Source organism: Tamandua tetradactyla, chromosome 7 (assembly GCF_023851605.1).
Source record: "Tamandua tetradactyla isolate mTamTet1 chromosome 7, mTamTet1.pri, whole genome shotgun sequence".
Lineage (NCBI taxonomy): Eukaryota > Metazoa > Chordata > Mammalia > Pilosa > Myrmecophagidae > Tamandua > Tamandua tetradactyla.
This window is the reverse complement of record NC_135333.1, coordinates 5,723,473-5,746,591: the sequence shown is the minus strand read 5'-3', so window position 1 is coordinate 5,746,591 and position 23,119 is coordinate 5,723,473. Positions and strand designations below refer to the sequence as shown.

The following is a 23,119-nucleotide window of genomic DNA, read 5'->3' as shown; positions in this document are numbered from 1 at the left end:
GAAAGCTAACAATGTGTGAAATGCTGCAAACAGAAAAGGTTAAGATGATGACTGGAGTGCCAGCAGGGAATTTAGCACATGAAGGTAACCCTGATAAGAGCAGCTTTGAAAGAGCAATGGGGGCAAAAGCTTGATTGTGGTTCAAGAGAGAATGAGGGCAGTGGGCATAGAATACTCTGAGCTCTCGAGAAGTTTTACTGTAAAGAAAATAAGAGAACAAAGAGAATGACTAAAGGGATACATACGACCAAAGGGATACATACGACCAAAACAGAATGCACTTTTCTTTTAGGAATGTATTTTTTAACATGGGAGAAAGTATCAAGTTTGTATATTGATGAAAACAATGCAGTAGAGAAGGGAAAACTGATGATGCAGGAAATTAAATTCTCCGTTGCTTTAAAATGAGTTCATAAAGTCTGTTGCATCAGAGAATAACTGACTACCAGAAAGTGTTTTAAAACATACTACATTTTAACTCCAAGAACGACTCATATTGTTAAAGAACAAAATTCTGTTTTAACAATCTTATCACTCAACTAGAGACATTAAAAATAACTAGCATTATTTTTTTTTAGAAATTCAAAGGAATCTATGTGAGAGAGTATCTACCTAGCCTAAAGTTTCTCAAACTTAATCTGAAAAGGACCCCATTCACAGAGATCCTGATTCAGTAAAGCTCGGTTGGGACCCAGAAAGCGGCTTTTAAAGATAATGCTTGAGATCAACAATGTCATCCTGACCAAAAGGGGGAAAAGTAGTGTAACAAATAAGGTATCAGTGGCTGAAAGAGTTCAAATAAAATCAAGAAGCTGCACTAGAGGTCACTCTTACACATACTTCAGTTAGACATTTTACCTATCGTAACTTGCCAAACCCAACCAAAACCATTCCTGCCAATCCTAAAGAACACCTAGGGCATTATATAAGATTCTACAAAGGGTCCATGCACTAGGGTAACTTTCCAAAGGCTACAACCTCCAGATGGGTCCCCGGACCAGATAAATCCTAAAATGCAGAGGGGCCAGCCTTTCCAGAACATCAATTAGTTCCAGCCCCTTATCCCATACTGTCACAGTGCCAGTGCCTTCCAACATGAAAAAGTTAGAATTGGGGATAGCCCAAATACCCCTAAAGAATGGGAGAAAGATCAAAGGTGATGGTGGAGCTATACAGAGAACATTAGGTTCAACAAATGAGTATGAGCGCTAAATTATTATACTGATAATTCTTTTAGCCTCACTTTAGAGTAGCTAGAAACAAAAACCTAATTGTGGAATTGTAACCCATACTAAACTCTGAAATCTGTTCTACAACTAATTGTTGTGACATACTTTGAAATGCATTGCTTTTATGTATATATGTTATTTAAAGAGAAGGAGGAGGTTAAAAAGAAGATAGGATGTAACAAATGAGTATGACTGCTGAATTGATATTGATATTTCTGTTGATCTCCAGTATCTTGGAGGAGCTAGAAGAAAAAACAAAAAATCGTGGAACTGCAATCCATACCAAACTTTAAAATCTGTTCTATAACTACTTGTTAGAATAGACTTTGAAATTTATTGCTTTTTTATATATATGCTGTATTTCTCACACACACACACACACACACACATACACAACAATGTTCCACCAATTCTTTTGTAAGCCTAAAACTGCTTGTGATGATTAAGTTCATATGTCAATTTGGCTAGGTCAAGGTGTCCAGCTGTTTGGTAAGCAAGAACTAGCCTGTTGTTACTATGTTACTGTGAGGGCACTTTGTAGTTAGATTTACATTTATAATCAGTTGATTGCATCTATGCCCAGTTACATCTAATTAACAAAGACTGCCGTAGGCAATATAGGGAGTCTCCTCTTCCAATCAAACTGGAGGTCTAAAAGTCAAACCTGAGGATTTCCGAACTGAGAAAGAATTTCTGTGCCTAGTTCAGTCAGTCAGCTTCTCCTGGGGAATTCAACTTTACCTTGATGGGAGTTTCCAGCTTGTGGCCTGCATACAGAATTTGGACTTGCCAATCCCCACAGTCATACGAGCCAATAACTATAATAAATATCTTAAGATATGTTAAAAAAAGATAATGTTCCAGGGGCCTCTGACACAGCTGGGCCATTGGTCATTCTTTAAGAAACTGACCTAACTCAATCCCATTTCAGAGGAGAACAGTGGGCTCTAATGTTACAGAAGTAGCACAGCCAAGGACAAAAATTTCAAATTTTCTGACCACTAGGTGAATGCTGTACTATTCTTTCCCACTTTTCTGTCGTGGCATAGACACAAATTAACAATTTGTTTTTATATATGCATTTTTTAATCTCAAATTTAAAATTCTAGTTAACATATATGTCCCTGTGGTGATTTATAACTATGTACCCCAGAAAAACATGTTCCTAATCCATCCCTTTGGGTGCAGACCCGCTGTAAATAAGATTTTTTGATGAGATTATTCCAGTTAAGTTGTGACTCAATCCAGTCAAAATAGCTCTTACTCTATTATTGGAGGCAATATAGAGAAGGTCACAAAGAAAGAAGCTACCAGGAATAGCCAGAAGCTAGAAGTCCACAGAACCCAGAAGAGAATGGGGAAGATACCACTACGTACATTTCATGTGACAGAAAGTCCAGGGAATCCCAAAGACTGCCAGCCAGCCAGAAGATACTGCCCTAAGAGGAAGCAAGTCTTTCAGCCTCTGAAACCATTAGCCAAGAAATTCCTGTTGTTAAGACAATTCATTATATGGTATTTATTTTAGCAGCCAGGAAACTAAAACAGTTTCTAAGACAGGAGGGCAGTGTAGTACATACTTTTGATTTAGACAAACCTGGGTTCAGTTCCTGGTGGCATTACTTACTAAGTGTATGATCTCATGTAACTTAATTAACATATTTTGGCCTAAATGTCTTCATATATAAAACCTCTATATCAAATAAGGTTATATGGATTAAATAAACCATGATATAAAGCCATTTACTATCATGCTTGGCACATAAGATATTTGTTCTTTACATATAGTTAATCTATCTATGCTATGAAAAATAAATCCACTAAAAAGAAACTTTACTTTTTTTTTTTAATACTGGGATAACTCAGGGCCCATACTTTCTAAAACAAGCAAAGGCTCCCAAATTTGTTCAGATGGACTCCTGTAGTATACACATCATTAGCGATGACACAACTCATCATGCAAATGATGTACAATTTTGCTAGCAGAAACTATGGCTATAAATGTGTGCAGTATAAAGTCACATACAACCTCAGACATGAGGTTAACTGTCTCATTATCTACTGCAGCATAACAACTACCCAAAGCAATGTAAACATTAATTTATGAACATATCACCTTTAAATTTTCTTGCGCAAGCAAAACAAACACCAATGTTTTGAATAGTCTACAGGAGCAGCACATATTGAGACAGTAATGACATACAACAAACATTTTTGAGTACCTACTATATTCCAAGAATGGTGCAAGGCATTTTCATACTACAAATACCTCAGTTTTTCAAATTTATAATTTTCATATTACAAATACTCAGGATTCATGTAACACTCATGTCTATTGGAAAGATGAACCAAGGAGTAAAATGGACCCTAAATAAGGAACATTCCCTGCCCCGAAAGTAAGGGGACTTGGCAGCATGCACCAGGCTGGATTTCAGAACAGTAGAAATTAATGACTGCTACATACTTTCTCTTCTTGTCCTTACTGAACAGGGATGTCTACTGCAGTTATTCTCTCCTGTCACATCACTGTATGTAAGGTGGAAGGGGGAAGATAACTTTTTAATTTCAGAAGTCCTTGGATCAAGGGGCTCTTCCTGGATATGTGTATCAGAGAAACAACACTCAACTATCCTCATCCTACATCTGGAATAACTTAAATGACAATACCACGGATGGTAAGCCAATGCCAAAAGGGATAATATTTTAAATAAAATGTTATAGTTTAAATAAAAGGTGCTTTTTCTGATGGAAATTACAAAGATCACTTCTAGGTTATTTCCTTTAATTTTCTATCATGACAGCATATAAATTGATCTTGTGTTTACTGACAACTAGTTAGTTATTAATGGTAAACACTCTAGTTATACAAGACTGAAATAAATCCCAATGCATGTTGTAGATGTTGGAAAAAAAATTTCTAACTATTTAAAACAGTAGCTTATATACCTTAATCTAGCTGTATGCGTATAAACACATTTTGCATCTAAGAGACTTTATTCTCACTATTTCTAACATCAGACATTTATTTAAGAGGTTTAATATAATTTTGGTTTTCCTTAAAAGAGTAGGGAAGAGGGGCAGAAGAAGAGAAAGGAAAGATTTTTTTTGTTAATATTATGTGACTTAAATGTAAAAAGTATAAGAGCTCAAGTTTAAAAGGCAGTACATGGATAATGATGATTAATGAGAAAACAATACAAAACACAAATAGCATAAGTTTATTTTTATGTCTAAATTTCCATTGTTTAAAATAGTAGAAACAATTCAAGGAGAGAACTTTATTATTAGCTATTTTGGTTATAGGCAGTTGAAATGAGAGTTAGGAATGGTGCTAAGTAATTGCAAAGAAGAAGCTGTGCTTTTTACAGATTAAAGGCTAGCATGAAAGATTAATCTCCTCTGGAACATTCCTGGCAGGTTTCTCAGAAAACAAAACAGCTTAGCGAGTAAAAATTGCTAACTGAAATGAGTACTCATCAATAACACCAAATCTCCACAGCAAGCTGTAAGAATTTACATAAGACTCCACTATGATTGTAAGTTTATAGTAAAAGGTTGTATCCAAATACAGAAATTCTGAATTTTGTATAAGGAGAAAATGACAAATGCTGGAGAGGATGTGGAGAAAGAGGGACACTTATCCACTGTTGGTGGGAATGTCAAGTGGTGCAACCGAGTGGAAGGCAGTTTGGGGGTTCCTCAAAAAGCTGAATATAGAATTGCCATACGACCCGGAAATAACATTGCTAGGTATCTACTCAGAGGACATAAGGGCAAGGACATAAACAGACATTTGCACACCAGTGTTCATAGCAGCATTATTTACAATTATAGAGATGGAAACAGCCAACATATCCATTAACAGACGAGTATATGTGGTATATACAAACGATGGAATATTATGCAGGTGTAAGACAGAATAAAGTTATGAAGCATGTAGCAACATGGGTGGACCTTAAGGACATTATGCTGAGTGAGATTAGCAAAAAACAAAAGGACAAATACTGTATGGTCTCACTGATATGAACTGACATTAGTGAGTCAACTTGGAATATTTCATTGGTAACAGAGACCATCAGGAGATAGAATTAAGATATTGGGTAACTGGAGCTGAAGGGATACAGACTGTGCAACAGGACTGAATATAAAAACTCAGAAATGGACAGCACGATATTACCTAACTGTAATACAATTATGTTCAAACACTGAATGAAAGTGAATGTGTGTATGATGGAGGAGGGCTGGGGGCATAAATGAAATCAGAAACAAAGATAGACGATTAAGATTGAGATGGTATAATCTAGGAATGCCTAGAGTGTATAATAATAGTGACTAAATGTACAAATTTTAAAAATGTTTGTGCATGAGGAAGAACAAAGGAATATCATTACTGCAGGGTGCTGTAAATATATGGTAATTAATATTTTAAAATTTCACCTTATGTGTGAGAGTAAAGCGAAAATGTTTATTTGGTACAAAATTTATATTTTGACTAGTACATTTCCTAATATAACTTATGCAGATAGCTTGATTGAACACAATAAGTACTTGGAATCTTCGGTAGGAAATGAGATTTTGTTGGTTTGTCCAGAGTGACGCCCCGATGAATCCCAGAATGATTTGATCAGTGAGTGGAAAAGTATTTGCAAAGTCCCCTTTGGGGAATGGTGAGAACGGGGAGAAATTCAACTTCCCCAAGTTGAATTCTTGATATTCCCACAAGCAGTGTGGACCACCAAAGCTACAGGCTGAGCCCCCAGTCTTGGGGTTTGTTCATATGAAACTTAACCCTACAAAACGTAAAATTAGGCCTAAGAGTCACCCTCAGGAGAACTTCTTTTGTTGCTCAGATGTGGCCTCTCTCTCCAGCCAACACAACAAGCAAACTCACCACCCTCCCCCTGTCTACATGGGACATGACTCCCAGGGGTGTGGACCTTCCTGGCAACGTGGGACAGAAATCCTAGGTTGAGCTGAGACTCAGCATCAAGGGATTGAGAAAAACCCTAGAATGAGCTGAGACTCAGCATCAAGGGATTGAGAAAACCTTCTCGACCAAAAGGGGGAAGAGTGGAATGAGACAAAGTGTCAATGGCTGAGAGATTCCAAACATAGTCGAGAGCTGTCATGGTTAGGGACATGTGTCGACTTGGCCAAGTTGTGGTAGCTGTTTATCTGATTGGGCAAGTACTGGCCTGTCTGTTGCAACGAGGACATTTCATAGGATTAGGTCATGAGCACGTCAGCTGCATCCACAGCTGATTCCATTTGTAATCAGCCAAAGGGGAGTGTCTTCTACAATTAGTGATGCTAAATCTAATCACAGGAAGTTTTTTAAAGAGGACTCAGAGGAGACAGGCCCCATTCCTGCTTCGGCTGGTGAGCCTCTCCTGCGGAGTTCACCCAGATCCTCCATCGGAGTCGTCGGCTTCACAGCCTACCCTGTGGATTTGGACTCTGTGTTCCTGCGGTCACGTGAGACACTTTTATAAATTTTATATTTGCAAGTGTTCCCTGTTGATTCTGTTTCTCTAGAGAACCCTAGCTAATATAAGAGGTTATCCTGGAGTTTATTCTTATGCATTAAGTAGATATCACCTTGTTATCCAAGATGTAATGAAGAGGCTGGAGGGAACTGCCTGAAAATATAGCGCTGTCTTCCAGTAGCCATGTTTATCAAAGATGATTGAATAATGATATAGCTTTCACAATGTGACTGTGTGACTGTGAAAACTTTGTGTCTGATGCTCCTTTTATCTACCTTGTCAACAGACAAGTAGAACATATGGAATAAAAATAAATAAATAGGGGGAACAAATGTTAAAATTAAAAAAAAGCGGATTAGGGGCAGTGCAACAGTGGCTCAGCAGGCAGAATTCTTGCCTGCCATGCTGGAGACCTGGGTTTGAGTTCCAGAACCTACCCATACAAAAAAAAAAAAAAGCTGATTAGAACTCAACAATAAAAAGACAACCCAATTCACAAATGGGCAAAAAACATGGATAGACACTTTTCCAAAGAGAAAATACAAAAGGCTAAAAAGCATATGAAATTCAACTTCACTAGCTATTAGGAATGCAAATCAAAACCACAATGAGATACTATTTCATACATACTAAATGGCCACCATAAAAAAAAATCAGTAAACTACAGGTACTGGAGAGGATTTAGAGAAACAGGCACACGTATTCACTGTTGGAGGGAATGCAGAATGGTGCAGCCACTTGGAAGGCAGTTAATACGGTTCCTCAAGTAAACTAAGTATAGAATTACCATATAATCCAGCAATCCCGCTACTAGGCATAAACTCGGGAGAATGTTAAGTAGGCATATGAATATGCATTTGCACACTGATATTTACAGCGGCATTATTCACTATTGCCAACAGATGGAAACAGCCCAAATGTCCATTAACTGGCCAGTGGGATAAACAAACTGGGATATACACATGATAGAATATTATGCAGCTGTAAGACAGAATGAAGTCCTGATACATGCAACAATATGGAAGAAACTTGAGGACATTATGTTGAGTGGAGCAGCTAGAAACAAAAAAGACAAATTGTATGGTCTCACTAATAATAACAAACAATAACGAGCAAACTCAGAGTTAAATTTTAGACCACTGTTTATCAGGAGATAGAGGGCAGAGATTGAGCAACTAATATTAAGGAGTACAGAATGTTGACTGCAAAGGTTCAGAAATGTTAGCATCTTCAGAACATTCTGTAACACAGTGGTTTCTTAGACTTTATACTGAAAGCACAAGCAACAAAAGAAATAGATAAATGGGAGCACCTCAAAATTAAAAAATTTTGTGCAAAGGACTTTAAAGTAAAATGACAACCTACACAATGGGAGAAAATATTTGGAAACCACATATTCAATACGAGTTTAATATCCAGAATATATAGTGAAATCCTACAACTCAATGATAAAAAGACAAGCAATCCAACTTAAAAATGGGGAAAAAGAATTGAATAGACGTTTTTTCAAAGAGGAAATACAAATGGCAAAAAGCATATGAAAAGATGCTCAACATCACTAGTCATTAGGGAAATGCAAATCAAAACAACAATGAGATATCAGTTCATACCTACTAGAATGACTAGTTATCAAAACAAAAACCAAAAAACAAAACAAAACAGAAAACTACAAGTGTTGGAGAGGATATATAGAAATTTGAAAACTCATCCACTGCTGGTGGAAAAGTAAAATGGTACAGCCACTGTGGAAGACAGTCTGGTTGTTCCTCAGTAAGCTAGGTATAGAACTACCATATGATCCAGCTACTAGGTATATACCCAAAAGAAATGAAAGCAGAGACTTGAACAAACACTTGCACACTGATGATCACAGCAACATTATTCACAACTGCCAAAAGATGCAAGCAACCCAATATCAACAATTAGATAAAAAACAGATATTTATATATCTAATGGAATATATTACTCAGCTGTAAAAAGGAACGAGGTCCTGACAAATCCAACAATGTGGATGAACCCTGAAGATATTACATTGAGTGAGACAAGCCAGATGAAAAAAGACAAATGTTGTATGAGCTCACAGATGCAAAATAATTAGAATAAGCAAATTCATAGAGTCAGAAATTAGAATACAAGTTACTGGTGGCCAGGGTGAGGATGGTGGGAGGGAATTAATGCTTAAATTGCACAGAGTTTCTATTTGGGGTGATAGAAAAGTTTTGGTGATAGACGATGGTGATAGTAGCACAATACTGTGAACATAATGAACAGCACTGAATTACGTATTTGACTGTGGCTAAAAAGTGAAATTTTAAGTTGTATATATGTTATATATGCATATATGTTACTAGAATAAAAAATTTTTTTAAAAAGACATTAATTGAAAAATAATGAGAAAAAGTTTATATATTCAATAAGAAGCAACTGATTAAACAAAATATAGCTATCCAAACAGTGGAATGCTAGGCTGCCATTTAAAACATGCTAGACCGTTATTTAAAAAATACTCTTGTTATGGAAAGATTTAAACATTGTATTGCATATCACTAATTTTTTAACTGCTTGATGTAAGGGAAACTGCATAAAAGCTCTGAAAAGAGAAGGAGGGAGCTTTCAGGCAGAATCTCTTTTTCATTTTGTTGTGGTTTATTTTCTTTAGATTTCAGTTTTTCAAAAGGTCATTTACTCTAATGCTTTATTTTTCTGTGAGGTACAGTGACCACAATATTAACCTGGATCAGGAAGCCTCTTCCTTGGCTTATAACAATCTTTGTGACCCTCAACAAGTACAAAGTTATTAACCTTTAAAATGAAGGTCAGAGTTCAATAATAGCAAAATATATTTCCTGTTCTATTATTCCCCAATTTTACTATGTCAAGTTAGAAGGAGAATCAGCATGTTCCTAGAGGCAAACTGATGGCAGACATAGAATGAAGTCATTTTAGAATCTGTCAGTGGAAGATGAAGGGAGGAACATTTAGGAATATTTTATTATTTAGAGTATTTAAGGAATGTGTTTAGGAAAGTAGAAGTTATCTTAGCCAGGGCTATTGATCCCTTACCCAGCTGGCCATTATCTTTCAAGCCTTCCAGTGAATAAACCTCTCATATGGAGCCTGCTTGATATCCTTCTTCATTAACCCCAGCCCACTTACAACTTCTAAAAGAATGCCCATATCATCCATGATTTCGTGGTCCATAATGGAGTCTGGATATGGTGATATTTTCAAAGTCATGGTCACTTTTTGAGCAGAAGAAGAATTGCTTCTGTCCTAGCAAATCAAAGATTTCCTCTCAGGTGTTGATGGGAGACCTCAGTTCAGGGGTATGGACTTACTGTTTGGATACTTATCCTGGAGTACCTCCTTACCTCATTATGTCTTTCAGTGTATTTGTACCTGACCATTTATATATTGAAATACATATTATTTTATTGTAAATGTCTTTTCTTTCTTTTCATTGAAAAAGGCATTGTATTGGCTTAAAAAATTATATGGATAAAATAAAAAATAATATGGCAAATATATGAATTTCATTTCAGAATATTCCAGGGGGCAATCAAAAAGGGAATACTGGGTCTGATATGATGGAGAACCACTAGTGTAGACAAAAGAAATTGAACTTGTCCTTTATATCTGTCAGTCCTTATATTGCTATTAACTAGAATATGTCTTCCATTATTAAAGAAAACAGCAATATTTTAGAATCTCTAAATCAACAAAACAGATTAAACCATACATATTTATCATTAAGCTAGTTCACCTATCTTACTAATATATCATATATACTTCACTTTTAAAAAATTCATTGGAGAGTTGATATTTCAAATTTTACTTAGGAAGTGGTCACAACAAGATAACATAGTTTATTGTAGCAAACATTTTCTTTATGTTTAGATGCTATTTTAACAAAAGAAAAGCAGCTTAAAGTTGTTAGATCAAGAATTTTTTTATAAGATGTTTGTGAAGTAGGTAGGTGGCAAAATGGTGGTCTACTCATTTTTTCCCTTTTTTTAAATCAGAGAAGTCATAGGTTTACAGAAAAATCTTGTAGAAAATAGAGTTCCAATATAATTCTCTATCCCCTATTATTAATACCTTGCATTAATGTGGTCCAATCATTACAACTGATGAAACAGTATTTTATGTTGCACTATTTATTGTGGTCAATGATTTATATCAGGGTTCATTGTTTGAGTTGTACAGCCCTGTCTTTTTTGAACTACGTTTCTATTCACCCAACTAAAAAGACTTTCAAAAAACAAAAAAGGGCAACAACACTATCCCACTTGTAAAGTTAAAAGACAAATTTTTAAAAGAATGAACACTACAAACAGCAGTTGTGCTACAAATCAAACTGTCTTTTTAGAATACACCAAATACTGTATTAAACAGCCCCAAGATCAAAACAATGTTTCTACTTCTGCATCTCCTTTTATTCAATGATTAAATTTTATCTTGACTAAACTACCATGACAATTTATATTTGAACATTACCTGCATTTAAAATAGACAGTCCCCTCGTGGCTCCCATCATGTTTTCCTCTCTTGGGATTGTCCCATTCTACTCCTAACCAGAGTCCTAGCAAAACAAGAAAAGTCAAATGAGCAATGAAGGGTGATACAGGTAATTGCCATCATTTTCCTGCAAGCAAATACAATTTACAACGTAAATCATTGTGCTGGTTTGAAATGATGTATAAACCCCAGAAAAGCCATGTTTTACCCCTAATCCCATTTTGTGAAGGCAGCCATTTCTTCTAATTCCTATTCAGCATTGAATGCTTGAAACTGTAATTAGATCATCTCCCTGGAGATGTGATTTAATCAGGAGTGGTTGTTAAGCTGAATTAGCCGGAGGCATGTTTCCATCCATTTGGGTGGGCCTTGAGAAGTTTCTGGAGTCCTATAAAAGAGGAAACATTTTGGAGAATGAAGGAGATTTAGAGAGAGAAGAGCAAAACTACATAGCCATGAGAAGCAGAGTCTACAAGCCAGCAACCTTTGGAGATGAAGAAAGAAAATGCCTCCGCGGTGCTTCATGAAACAGGAAGCCAGGAGAAGTAGCAGATGATGCCATGCTCGCCATGTGCCTTTCCAGATGAGAGAGGAACCCTGACTGTGTTCACCATGTGCCTTTCCAGATGAGAGAGAAACTGTGACTGTGTTCGCCACGTGCCCTTCCACTTGAGAGAGAAACCCTGAACTTCATCGGCCTTCTTGAACCAAGTTATCTTTCCCTAGATGCCTTAAATTGGACATTTCTATAGACTTGTTTAATTGGGTCATTTTCTCGGCCTTAGAACTGTAAACTAGCAACTTATTAAATTCCCCTTTTAAAAGCCATTCCGTTTCTGGTAGATTTCATTCAGGCTGCTAGCAAACTAGAACCACCACCAACGCATATATGCCACTTAGGGACAATTAACTTGTCTGTTGGGAAAGACAAGTTAATCTTATACTCATGACTTCAATCAGCAAATGCAGTAGAATGTTCGACTCAAAAAGCCAAAAAATAAAAAAAAATTGAAAACACAAAACATAATTAAGCACACTTATTAAATGCCAGACTTTTCGTAATAGCCATTTCTTTGATGTGAAGAAGATTTAATTATGATCCTCTTATTACAAGTTCCTGAACTAAAACCTCAGATCTTCAGCACCCTAATGCAGTAAATTACCATTACAAAATAAGAATCGATACATATACAATACTCTTATACAATAAAGACTCTTATTCAATAAAGCCAAAATAACTTGCCCAAAGAAGTATATTTCCAAATTCTAACTCCAGAATCCAAATCTATCCTACATACTGTGCTATCTATAGCTCATACTTTATCTTTGCATATCACCTTGTAGTTTTCAAAGCATTTCATTTGCTTTCTCTCCTTCCTTTTACCCATATTTATTAAGTGCCCACTATGTATAGGGCACTGTGCTAGGTACAAAAATAAATGAGACACCCAATCAAAACCATTCTTGCCAGACTCATTTTATACCCAAGGACAAAAAAATAGGTTGAAAGTGAGAGGTTGGGAAAAGATATTTCATGCAAATAACAATCAGAAAAGAGTAGGAGTAGCTATACTAATATCCGACAAATTAGACTTCAAATACAAAACAACTAAAAGAGACAAAGGACACTATGTATTAATAAAGGAAACAATTAAAAAAGAAGACATAACAATCATAAATATTTATGCACCAAACCAGAGTGCCACAAAGTACACAAGGCAACACTAAAGGGAGAAATAGAAACCTCTACCATAATACTTGGAGACTTCAATTCCCCACTCTCATCAATGGACAGAACATCTAGACAGAGACCAAAACAGAAACAGAGAATTTGAATAATATGATAAATAAACTAGACTTAACAGACATTTACAGAACATTACACTCCACAACAACAGGATACACAATTTTCGTAAGTGCTAATGGATCATTCTCAAGGATAGACTATATGCTGGGTCACAAAGCAAGTTTCAATAAATTTAAAATGATTGAAATCATACAAAACATCTTCTTGGATCACAAAAGAATGAAGTTGGAAATCAATAACAGTCAGAGGGCCAGAAAATTCACAACTATACAGAGGCCCAACAACACACGCTTAAACAACCAGTGAGTCAAGGAAGAAATTATAAGAGAAATCAGTAAATATCTCAAGCCAAATGAAAATGAAAACATAACATATCAAAATTTAAAGGATGCAGCAAAGGCAACGCTAAGAGGGAAATTTATTTCCTTAAATGTCCATATCATAAATGAAGAGTAAAAACTGAGGATTAACTGTTCACTTGGAAGAACCAGAGAAAGAACAGCAAACTAACCCCAAAGCAAGCTTAAGCAAAGAAATAACGAAAATTAAAGCAGAAATAAATGAAACTGAAAACAACAGAGAAAAATCAACAAAACCAGAACTTGGTTCTTTGAGAAAATCAATAAGATTGATGGACCCTTAGCAAGGTTGACAAAAAGAAAAAGAGAGGATGCAAGTAAATGAAATCAGAAATGGAAGAGGAGACATAACCACTGACTGCGCAGAAATAAAGGAGGTAATGAGAGGATACCATCAGCAACTTTACGCTAATAAACTAGACAACCGGGATGAAATGGACAACTTCCTAGAAAGGCAGGAACAACCAACACTGACTCAAGAAGAAATAGATGACCTCAACAAACCAATCGCAAGTAAAGAAATTGATTCAGTCATCAAGAAGAAAAGTCCAAAAAAGAACATTCCAGGACCAGATGGCTTCACATATGAATTCTACTAAGCATTCAAGAAAGAATTAGTACCAATCCTGCTTAAACTCTTCAAAAAAAACTGAATAGATGGTGTTCTAGTTTGCTAGCTACCAGAATGCAATATACCAGAAACGGAATGGCTTTTAAAAGGGGAATTTAATAAGTTTCTAATTTACACTTCTAAGGCCGAGAAAATGTCCCAATTAAAACAAGTCTATAGATATGTCCAATCAAAGGCATCCAGGAAAAGATACCTCGGTTCAAGAAGGCCAGTGAAGTTCAGGGTTTCTCTCTCAAGTGAGAAGACACATGGCAAACACAGTCAGAGTTTCTCTCTCATCTAGAAAAGCACATGGCAAACATGGTCAGGGTTCCTCTCGCATCTGGACGGGCACGTGGCAAAAGATGGTTTCATCTGCTAGCTTCTTCTCCTGGCTTCCAGCTTCATGAAGCTCCCCAGGAGGCGTTTTCCTTCTTCATCTCCAAGGGTCACTGAGTGGTGGACTCTGCTTCTTGTGGCTATGTCGTTCTGCTCTGCTCTCTCTGAATCTCTCATTCTCCAAAATGTTTGCTCTTTTATAGGACTCCAGAAACTTATCAAGACCCACCCAAATGGGTGGAGACATGTCGTCACCTAATCCAATTTAACAACCACACTTGATTAAATCACATCTCCAGGGAGATTATCTAATTACAAATACAAACATACAATATTGAATAGGGATTATTCTGCCATTATGAAATGGGATTTTGATTAAAACATGGCTTTTCTAGGGTCCATACATTCTTTCAAACCAGCACAGAAGGGAAGGCTACCTAACTCATTCTGTGAAGCAAACATCACCCTCATACCAAAGCCAGACAAAGATCCTACAAGAAAAGAAAATTACAGACCAAACTCTGTACTGGATAAAGATGTAAAAATCCTCAACAAAATCCTTCCAGATCGAACCCAGCAGCACATTAAAAGAATTATACACCATGACCAAATGGGATTTATTCCAGGTATTCAAGGCTGGTTAAACATAAGAAAACTAATTAATGCAATACACCATATCAACAAATCAAAGCAGAAAAACAACATGATCATCTCGATTGACGCAGAAAAGGCATTTGACAAAATTCAACATCCTTTCTTGATAAAAACACTTCAAAGGACAGGAATAGAAAGGAACTTCCTCAACATGATAAAAGGAATGTATGAAAGATCCACATCTAACATCATCCTCAATGGCAAAAGACTGAAAGCCTTCCTCTAAGATCAGGAACAAGACAAGGATGTCCACTGTCACCACTCTTATTCAACACTGTGTTAAAAGTTCTAGCCAGAGCAACTCGACAAGAAGAAGAAATACAAGGCATCAAAATTGGAAAGGAAGAAGTAAAACTCTGTTTGCAGATAACTATGACATTATATGTCGAAAACCCCAAAAAATCCACAGCAAAACTACTAATAAATGAGTACAGCAAAGTGGCAGTGTACAAGATCAACGCTCAAAAAGCTGTAGTGTTTCTATACACTAGTAATCAGCAATCTGCGGAGGAAATCAAGAAAAAAATTCCATTTACAATTGCAACCAAAAGAATAAAATCCTTAGGAATAAATTTAACTGAGAATACAAAAGACCCATACATGGAAAACTACAAGATATTGCTAAAAGAAATCACAGAAGACCTAAATAAATGGTAGGGCATACTGTGTTCATGGACTGGAAGACTAAATATAGTTAAGATATCAATTCTATCAAACTGTTTTATACATTCAATGCAATATCAATTAAAATCCCAAAAACTTACTTTGCAGAAACAGAAAAACCAATAACCAAATTTATTTGGAAGGGCAGGGTGCTCCGAATAGCTAAAAATATCTTGAGAAAGAAGAATGAAGTCAGAGGTCTCAGACTACCTGACTTTAAGGCATATTATGAAGCTACAGTGGTCAAAACAGCATGGTACTGGCATAAAGATAGATATACTGACCAATGGGATCGAATAGAGTGTTCAGGTATACCTTCTCATCTATGGACAATTGATCTTTGATAAGGAGTCATGCCAACTCACCCAGGACAGAGCAGTCTCTTCAATAAATGGTGCCTGGAGAACTGGATATCCATATGCAAAAGAATAAAAGAGGATCCATGTCTCACACCTTACACAAAAATTAACTCAAAATGGATCAAAGACCTAAACATTAGATCTAAGACCATAAAACTTTTAGAACAAAATGTAGGGAGATATCTTATAAAACTTGCAATAGGAGATGGTTTCCTAGATCTTATACCCAAAGAATGAGCATTGAAGAAAGAAATAGATATTTGGGAACTCCTCAAAATTACGTTTCTACATCAAAGAACTCTATCAAGAAAGTAAGAAGGCAGCCTACACAATGGGAGACAGTACTTGGAAACCACATATTAGATAAGGGTCTAATATTCAGAATATATAAAGAGATACTTCACCTGAACAACAAAAGACAAACAACCCAATTAAAAAATGGGCAAAAGGGGGTGTGCATGGGTGTTCAGTGGTAGAATGCTCGCCTTCCAGGCAGGAGACCTGGATTCAATTCCCTGATCATGCTTCTAAAAAAACAAGGGCAAAAGACATGAACAGACACTTCTCAGAAGAGCAAATACAAATGGCTAAAAGGCACAGGAAAAGATGCTCAACTTTTCTGGCTATTAGGGAAATGCAAACCAAAACCACAATGAGATATCACCTTGCACCCACTAGAATGGTCATTATCAAAAAAACAGAAAATGACAAATGCTGGAGAGGATGTGGAGAAAGAGGCACACTTATTCACTGTTCGTGGGAATGTAAAATGGTACAACCACTGTGGAAGGCAGTTTGGTGATTCCTCAGGAAGTTAAGTATAGAAGTGCCATATAATCCAGCAATACCATTGCTAGGTATCTATTCAGAGGACATGAGGGCAAGGACACAAATGACATTTGCACACCAATGTTTACAGCAGCATCAATTACAATGTTTAAGAGATGGAAACAGCCCAAATATCCATCAAGAGACAATGGCTAAACAAGCTGTAGTATGTATATGCAATGGAATGTTATGCAGCTGTAAGACCGAATAAAGTCTTGACACATATAACAATGTGAATGGACCTTGAGGACGTTATACTGAGTGAGATTAGCCAGAAACAAAAGGACAAATATACTGTATGGGTTTCACTGATATGAACTAACATTAATGACGGAACTTGGAGAATTTCAGTTAAGAACACAGGTTATTAGGAGACAGAAATGGGTTAGAAATTGGATAATTGGTGCTGAAAGGACACAGATTTTGCAAGAGGACTAATTGTAAAAATTCAGAAATGGGTAGCACAATATACCCGAGTATAGTACAACAATGTAATTACATTGAACGAAGCTGAATGTGAGAATGATAGGCAGAAAAGGGCTGGGGGCACATATGAAACCAGAAGGAAAGACAGACGATGAAAACTGAGATGTTATAATCTAGGAATGCCTAGAGTGTACAATGATAGTGACTAAATGTACAAATTAAAAAATGTTTTTGCATGACAAAGAACAAAGGGATGTCAATATTGCAGGGTGTTGAAAACAGATTGTCATTCATGTTTTAAAACTTCAACTTCTATGTGAAACTAAAACAAGAAATGTTTATTTGATGCAAAATTTGTATTTTGACTAGTGCATTTCCTAATTTGACTGATATGGACAGTTTAATTGAACACCCTAAGTACATGGAACCTTGACTAGGGCATGAGATTTTGTAGGTTTGTCCAGGTTACTGTGATGCCCCAATAAAGCCCAGAGTGATTTGAGCAGTGAATATGGAAGTATTTGCAAAGTCCCTTTAGAGGAATGGGGAGAAAGGGGGAAAAATTCAACTTTCCCTTTTGGAGAATTCCTGATATTCTCACAAGCAGTGGGGACAACCAAATCAATAGGCCAAGCCCTCAATCTTGGGACCAATGAAATTTATCCCTGCAAAGGATAGGCTAAGCCTACTTAAAATTAGGCCTAAGAGTCACCCACAGAGAACCTCTTTAGTTGCTCAGATGTGGCCTCTCTCTCTTTCTCAGCCAACACAGCAAGCATACTCACTGCCCTCCCCCACCCTACATGGGACATGACTCCCAGGGATGTAAACCTCCCTGGCAATATGTGACAGAAATCCTAACATGAGCTGGGACTCAGCATCAAGGGATTGAGACAATCTTCTCGACCGAAAGGGGGAAGAAAGAAATGAGACAAAATAAAGAGTCAATGGCTGAGCGAGTTCAGAGTCGAGAAGTTATCCTGAAGGTTATTCTTACGCATTATATAAGTATCCCCTTTTTAGTTTATGGTGTATTAGAATGGCTAAAGGGAGATACCTGAAAACTGCAGAGCTATATTCCAGTACCCATGTTTCTTGAAGATGATTGTATAATGATATACTTTTGCAATGTGACTGTGTGATTGTAAAAACCTTGTGTCTGATGCTCCTTTTATCTATGGTATGAACAGATGAGTAAAAAATATAGATAAGAAATAAACAACTAATGGGGGAACAAAGGTTCAAATAAATTGAGTAGACTGAAATACTAGTGGTCAGTGAGAGCGAGGGGTAAAGGGTATGGCACGTTTGAGTTTTTTCTTTCTTTTGCTGGAGAGATGGAAATGTTAAAAAGAAAATGATCATGGTGATGGATATACAACTATGTGATGACACTGTGAGCCCACTGATTGTAACCATGTCAAGAATATTTGTATGCCAAGAATGTTTGTATGTTTGTTGTTTACAGTAAAAATACTTTAAAAAAGAAAAACATTCTTGCCAACCCTAAAGAACACCTAGAGCTTTATCTGAAATTCTACAAAGATTCCATGCAGTATGATTCAACTAATTCTATTCCCCTATTCCATATCATCGACAGCCCCTTCCAACATGAAAAAGTAAGAATACAAGTAGCCAAATACCCCTAAACTTTGGGAAAAAGATCAAAGAAGATGGTGGAGTTATACAGAGAAGGTAGGGTTTAAAAAATGAGTGTGAGTGATGAATCATTATTGTGATACTTCTTTTAGTCTCTAGTGTCTTGGAGAAGCTAGAAGTAAAATCCTAAAATTGTGGAATTATAATCCATACCAAACTCTGAAATCTGCTGTACAACTTATTGTTGCATGAGTGTGCTTTAAAATGACTGCTTTTTGCATATATGTTATTTTTCACACAACACACACAAAGTTGACTGTGATGATGAACACGCAGCTATATGATGATACTGTGAACGACTGATTGTTCAGTTTGGATGATTACACGGTGTGTGGATATATAATATATATCAATAAAATTATATGAAAATAAAAAGTAGATAGATAAATAAACAGACAGATAAAGACACAGGGCATTTCACTTCTGAATCTACTGCCCTGTCGAAAACAACTAATCCGGGAGAAGGAAGAAACCCAAAGAACTGAGCTAAGCATTTGAGGACATTTTTCCTCAAAGAAGCATGTGCAGATTCTAGTAAAAAAGGTTGAAAAACTGAAAAGCAGAACAGAGTTTTGGACAGATCTGAGAGGCTAACATATGAACATTAGAAATCATAGCCACCCAGAGAAGGGCGAGGTTTCCAAGAAACTCCTGAGGCTTTGTACTGCAATTATCAATGGAAAAGCCCTAAGGGAAAAGAAGAACCAATTCTAAATAGACTAGCCCTGATAGGAATTTAAGACCAACTTTAAATAACCTCAACAGCATTGAAAGTGATACTGGATTGCTACTGACCCTAACCTCCTGCGAAAAGCAACTTCAATTCTCTCTGAAGGAAGATAACACTATTCAAGACTCATCTCAAGATTCAAATTATAATTTCATAGTCAATATTTGACAAACACAGACACACAAAAAAACAATCAGGAATACAAACAGAAAGACTATGTGACAGAAAAATCAAGGAAAACAATAGTCATTAGACCCATGTGGCATCCAAATAATAGAATTTTCAGACATGGACTTTAAAGTAACTATATTCAATAAGTTCAGTAAAACAAAAGATAGATTGAGAATTTCACCAGAAAATTAAAAACTAATTTATTTTAAAATCAATAAACGGAAATTCTAGGACTGAAAATAATTCAAATTAGCACTCAATAGACAGGTTTTTACAAGAAAAGGGAAATAGTGCAAAACATTAAGTCAGAAAATAACAGATACAGAGTGAAACACAGCAACAAAGGATGGAAAACACAAAAAAGTGTAAGAGACATGGAGGATACAAGGAAAAGGTCTACTATATATAACTGGAATCCCAAAAGGAGAATAGAGAAAGAAAGAAGAAGCAATCTTTGAAGAAACAGAAGCTGAGCATTATCAAGAGCAAAAAAGACATCAAATCACTGTTTGAATAAACTCTAAAACCACCAAGCAGTAGAGACACACAAAAAATCACATACAGGCACATTATAGTAAAGAAAAGACAAAGAACAGCTAGGTGAAGAGGAGGGAACACAGACTATTCTCAAGGAAGAGCAACCACACTGATAGCAGACTTCTCCACAAAAATAATAAAAGTCAGAAGATTAATGAATGTTATCTTCAAAACGCTGAAAGAAAATACCTGGTGACATAGAACTCTTTAATTGTTGAAAATCTTTAGGCAAAACAAAGACAATTTCAGCAAAGAAAACGCTGATCTTCAAAGAGAAAGAAAATTATCCCAGAGTAAAGTCTAAGGCTCCAGGGGGGGAATGAAGAGCAAGGAAAAGGTAAACACATGAGTAAATCTAAGTAATATTTACAATATAAAATGATAATAATAGCCTGCTCTGATCAAAATGGCACAATGAGATGCTTCAAGGCTCTATCCTTCCACGGAAGCTTTGAAAAAGCAAAAACTAGTAGAAACACCTTTCTAAAAGCTACAGAATACAGTTAAAGGAATGCAGTAACAGGGCAAGTGCCGAAACAATAAAAAAAGACCATTTAAAAGTGACAGATCTCCTGGTGCCTTGGCTGACATATCTACCACCCCTCATCAGAACACTGCAGAGCTGGCCCATACTCCAAGAGCAGACACCTAGTCCCAGTTCCGGAGGGAGCACAGTAACCATCATGCACAGAAGGGAACACATATTCCTGTTCTAGTTTGCTAGCTGCCAGAATGCAACACACCAGAGACGGATTGGCTTTTAATAAAAGGGGACTTATTTTGTTAGTTCTTCAGAGGAAAGGCAGCAAACTTTAATCTGAGGTTCTTTCTTACGTGAGAAGGCCCATAGTAATCTCAGCTGGCTTTCCCTCCAGGCCTTTGGGTTCCAACAACTTTCCCAGGGGTGATTCCTCTTTGCATCTTCAAAGGCCTGGGCTGAGCTGAGAGTGCTGCAATGAGGTATGCCAAGCCGCTTGGGCTGTGCTACAATGAACTCTCTCATTTAAGCACCAGCCAATTAAGTCAAACATCATTCATTGCAGCAGGCACACCTCCTAACTGACTGGAGATGTAAATCAGCAAGAGATGAGGTTCACGTACCACTGGTTCATGTCCATAACAACAGAATTAGGTGCCTTTACCTGGCCAAGGTGACAACTGAATCTAACCACCACAACGCCTGACGCAATCTGGCTAGTAGTGGTATAGGGGACTTGTTGTCCAAGAACTTGCCCTATGCATAAAAGGTGGCTCACCAAACTCTCCTGCAAAATATTGTGGGAGTGCAGTCAAATTGTGCTACGAGGGACAAGAAACTGCTGGCTAAAGGACATAGAGTGCATTGCCCAGGACTATGAGGAAACATTTTCCTAGAGAAGAGGGAACATTCAGAATCATATAATCAGGGGAATTCCCACAGACACACAACATGCACAAGACAAGGTATGTGCACAGAAAGGAGAAGAAAGACCCCTATATTTTGACCTGGGGCTTTTCTCAAAATTTGTTGTATGGATAAGCCCAGAAGGAGAGCACGCACACACAGGTAAATCGGCAAAGACTGGGAAAGGTGGGTTTTTTTTTCCATCTTTTTTCATTTTTCTTTTTTGTTTAGCTCCTGCCATCTCAGGAAAGCTCTTGTCATAACACTAGTTGGATGCAAGCTTAGAGTGTAAATTCCAATGGTAATACTTTAAAATATCAAAATGTCCATGTTTCAACCAAAGATTACAAAATAAACAAAGAAATAAACAAATAAGCAAGAAGCAATGGCCAGGGCAAGTGAGAATGAAAGCATGAAAAACCATCTGGGTAGGTACAAAACTGGGAAATTCCAGACAAAAGAAACTTTTGAAAACTGGTACTAAATATGCTTAAAGAGTTAAGGAATACATGGACAAAGAACTAAAGGACATCAGGAAAACAAAAGTTTAACAGAATAAAAACTATCAATTCAGAAATAGAAATTATGAAAAGGAAACAGAGCAGAAGAGAATGGTAACAGAAATTCAAAATTCCCTAGAAAGAGGATCCATATCTCATACCCTATACAAAAATTAATTCAAAATGGATCAAAGACCTAAACAGTAGATCTAAGACCATAAAACTTTTAGAAGAAAATGTAGGGAAATATCTTATAAACTTTATAATAGGAGGTGGTTTCCAAGATCTTACACCTAAAGCACAGGCACTGAAGAAAGAAATAGATAAATGGGAACTCCTCAAAATTAAACACTTTTGTGCATCAAAGAACTTCATCAAGAAAGTAAAAAGACAGCCTACACAATGGGAGACAATATTTGGAAACAATGTATCAGATAAGTGTCTAGTATCCAGAATATATAAAGAAAGTGTTCAACTCAACAACAAAAAGACAAACAACCCAATTACAAAATGGGCAAAAGACATGAACAGACACTTCTCAGAAGAGGAAATACAAATGGCTAAAAGGCACATGAAAAGACGCTCAATTTCCCTGGCTATTAGAGAAATGCAAATCAAAACCACCATCAAATATCACCTCAGCCCACTAGAATGGCCATTATCAATAAAAGAGAAAACGACAAGTGCTGGAGAGGATGTGGAGAAAGAGGCACACTTATCCACTGTTCATGGGAATGTAAAATGGTATAACTGCTGTGGAAGGCAGTCTGGTGGTTCCTCCGGAAGATAAGTATAGAATTGCCATACGATGTGGCAATACCATTGCTAGGTATCTATTCAGAGGGCACAAGAGCAAGGAC

General features: G+C 36.7%; 1 protein-coding gene across 8 annotated transcripts in view; it reads right to left on the bottom strand.

Annotated features, from left to right (window-relative positions):
• The window catches only part of TBCE (tubulin folding cofactor E), a 104,722-nt gene that overhangs the window by 32,123 nt on the left and 49,480 nt on the right, over positions 1–23,119 (bottom strand). For 7 of the 8 annotated variants that reach the window (XM_077168399.1, XM_077168398.1, XM_077168401.1 and 4 more), the window contains one exon: positions 11,213–11,297. The exons of the other annotated variant lie outside the window; for it this stretch is intronic. Coding sequence is in view for 4 of the 7 variants with exons in the window: in XM_077168395.1 (XP_077024510.1) it covers positions 11,213–11,297 (85 nt within the window). In the remaining 3 variants the exon portion in view is untranslated. The remainder of the gene's footprint in view (positions 1–11,212; positions 11,298–23,119) is intronic. 8 annotated transcript variants of the gene reach the window in all.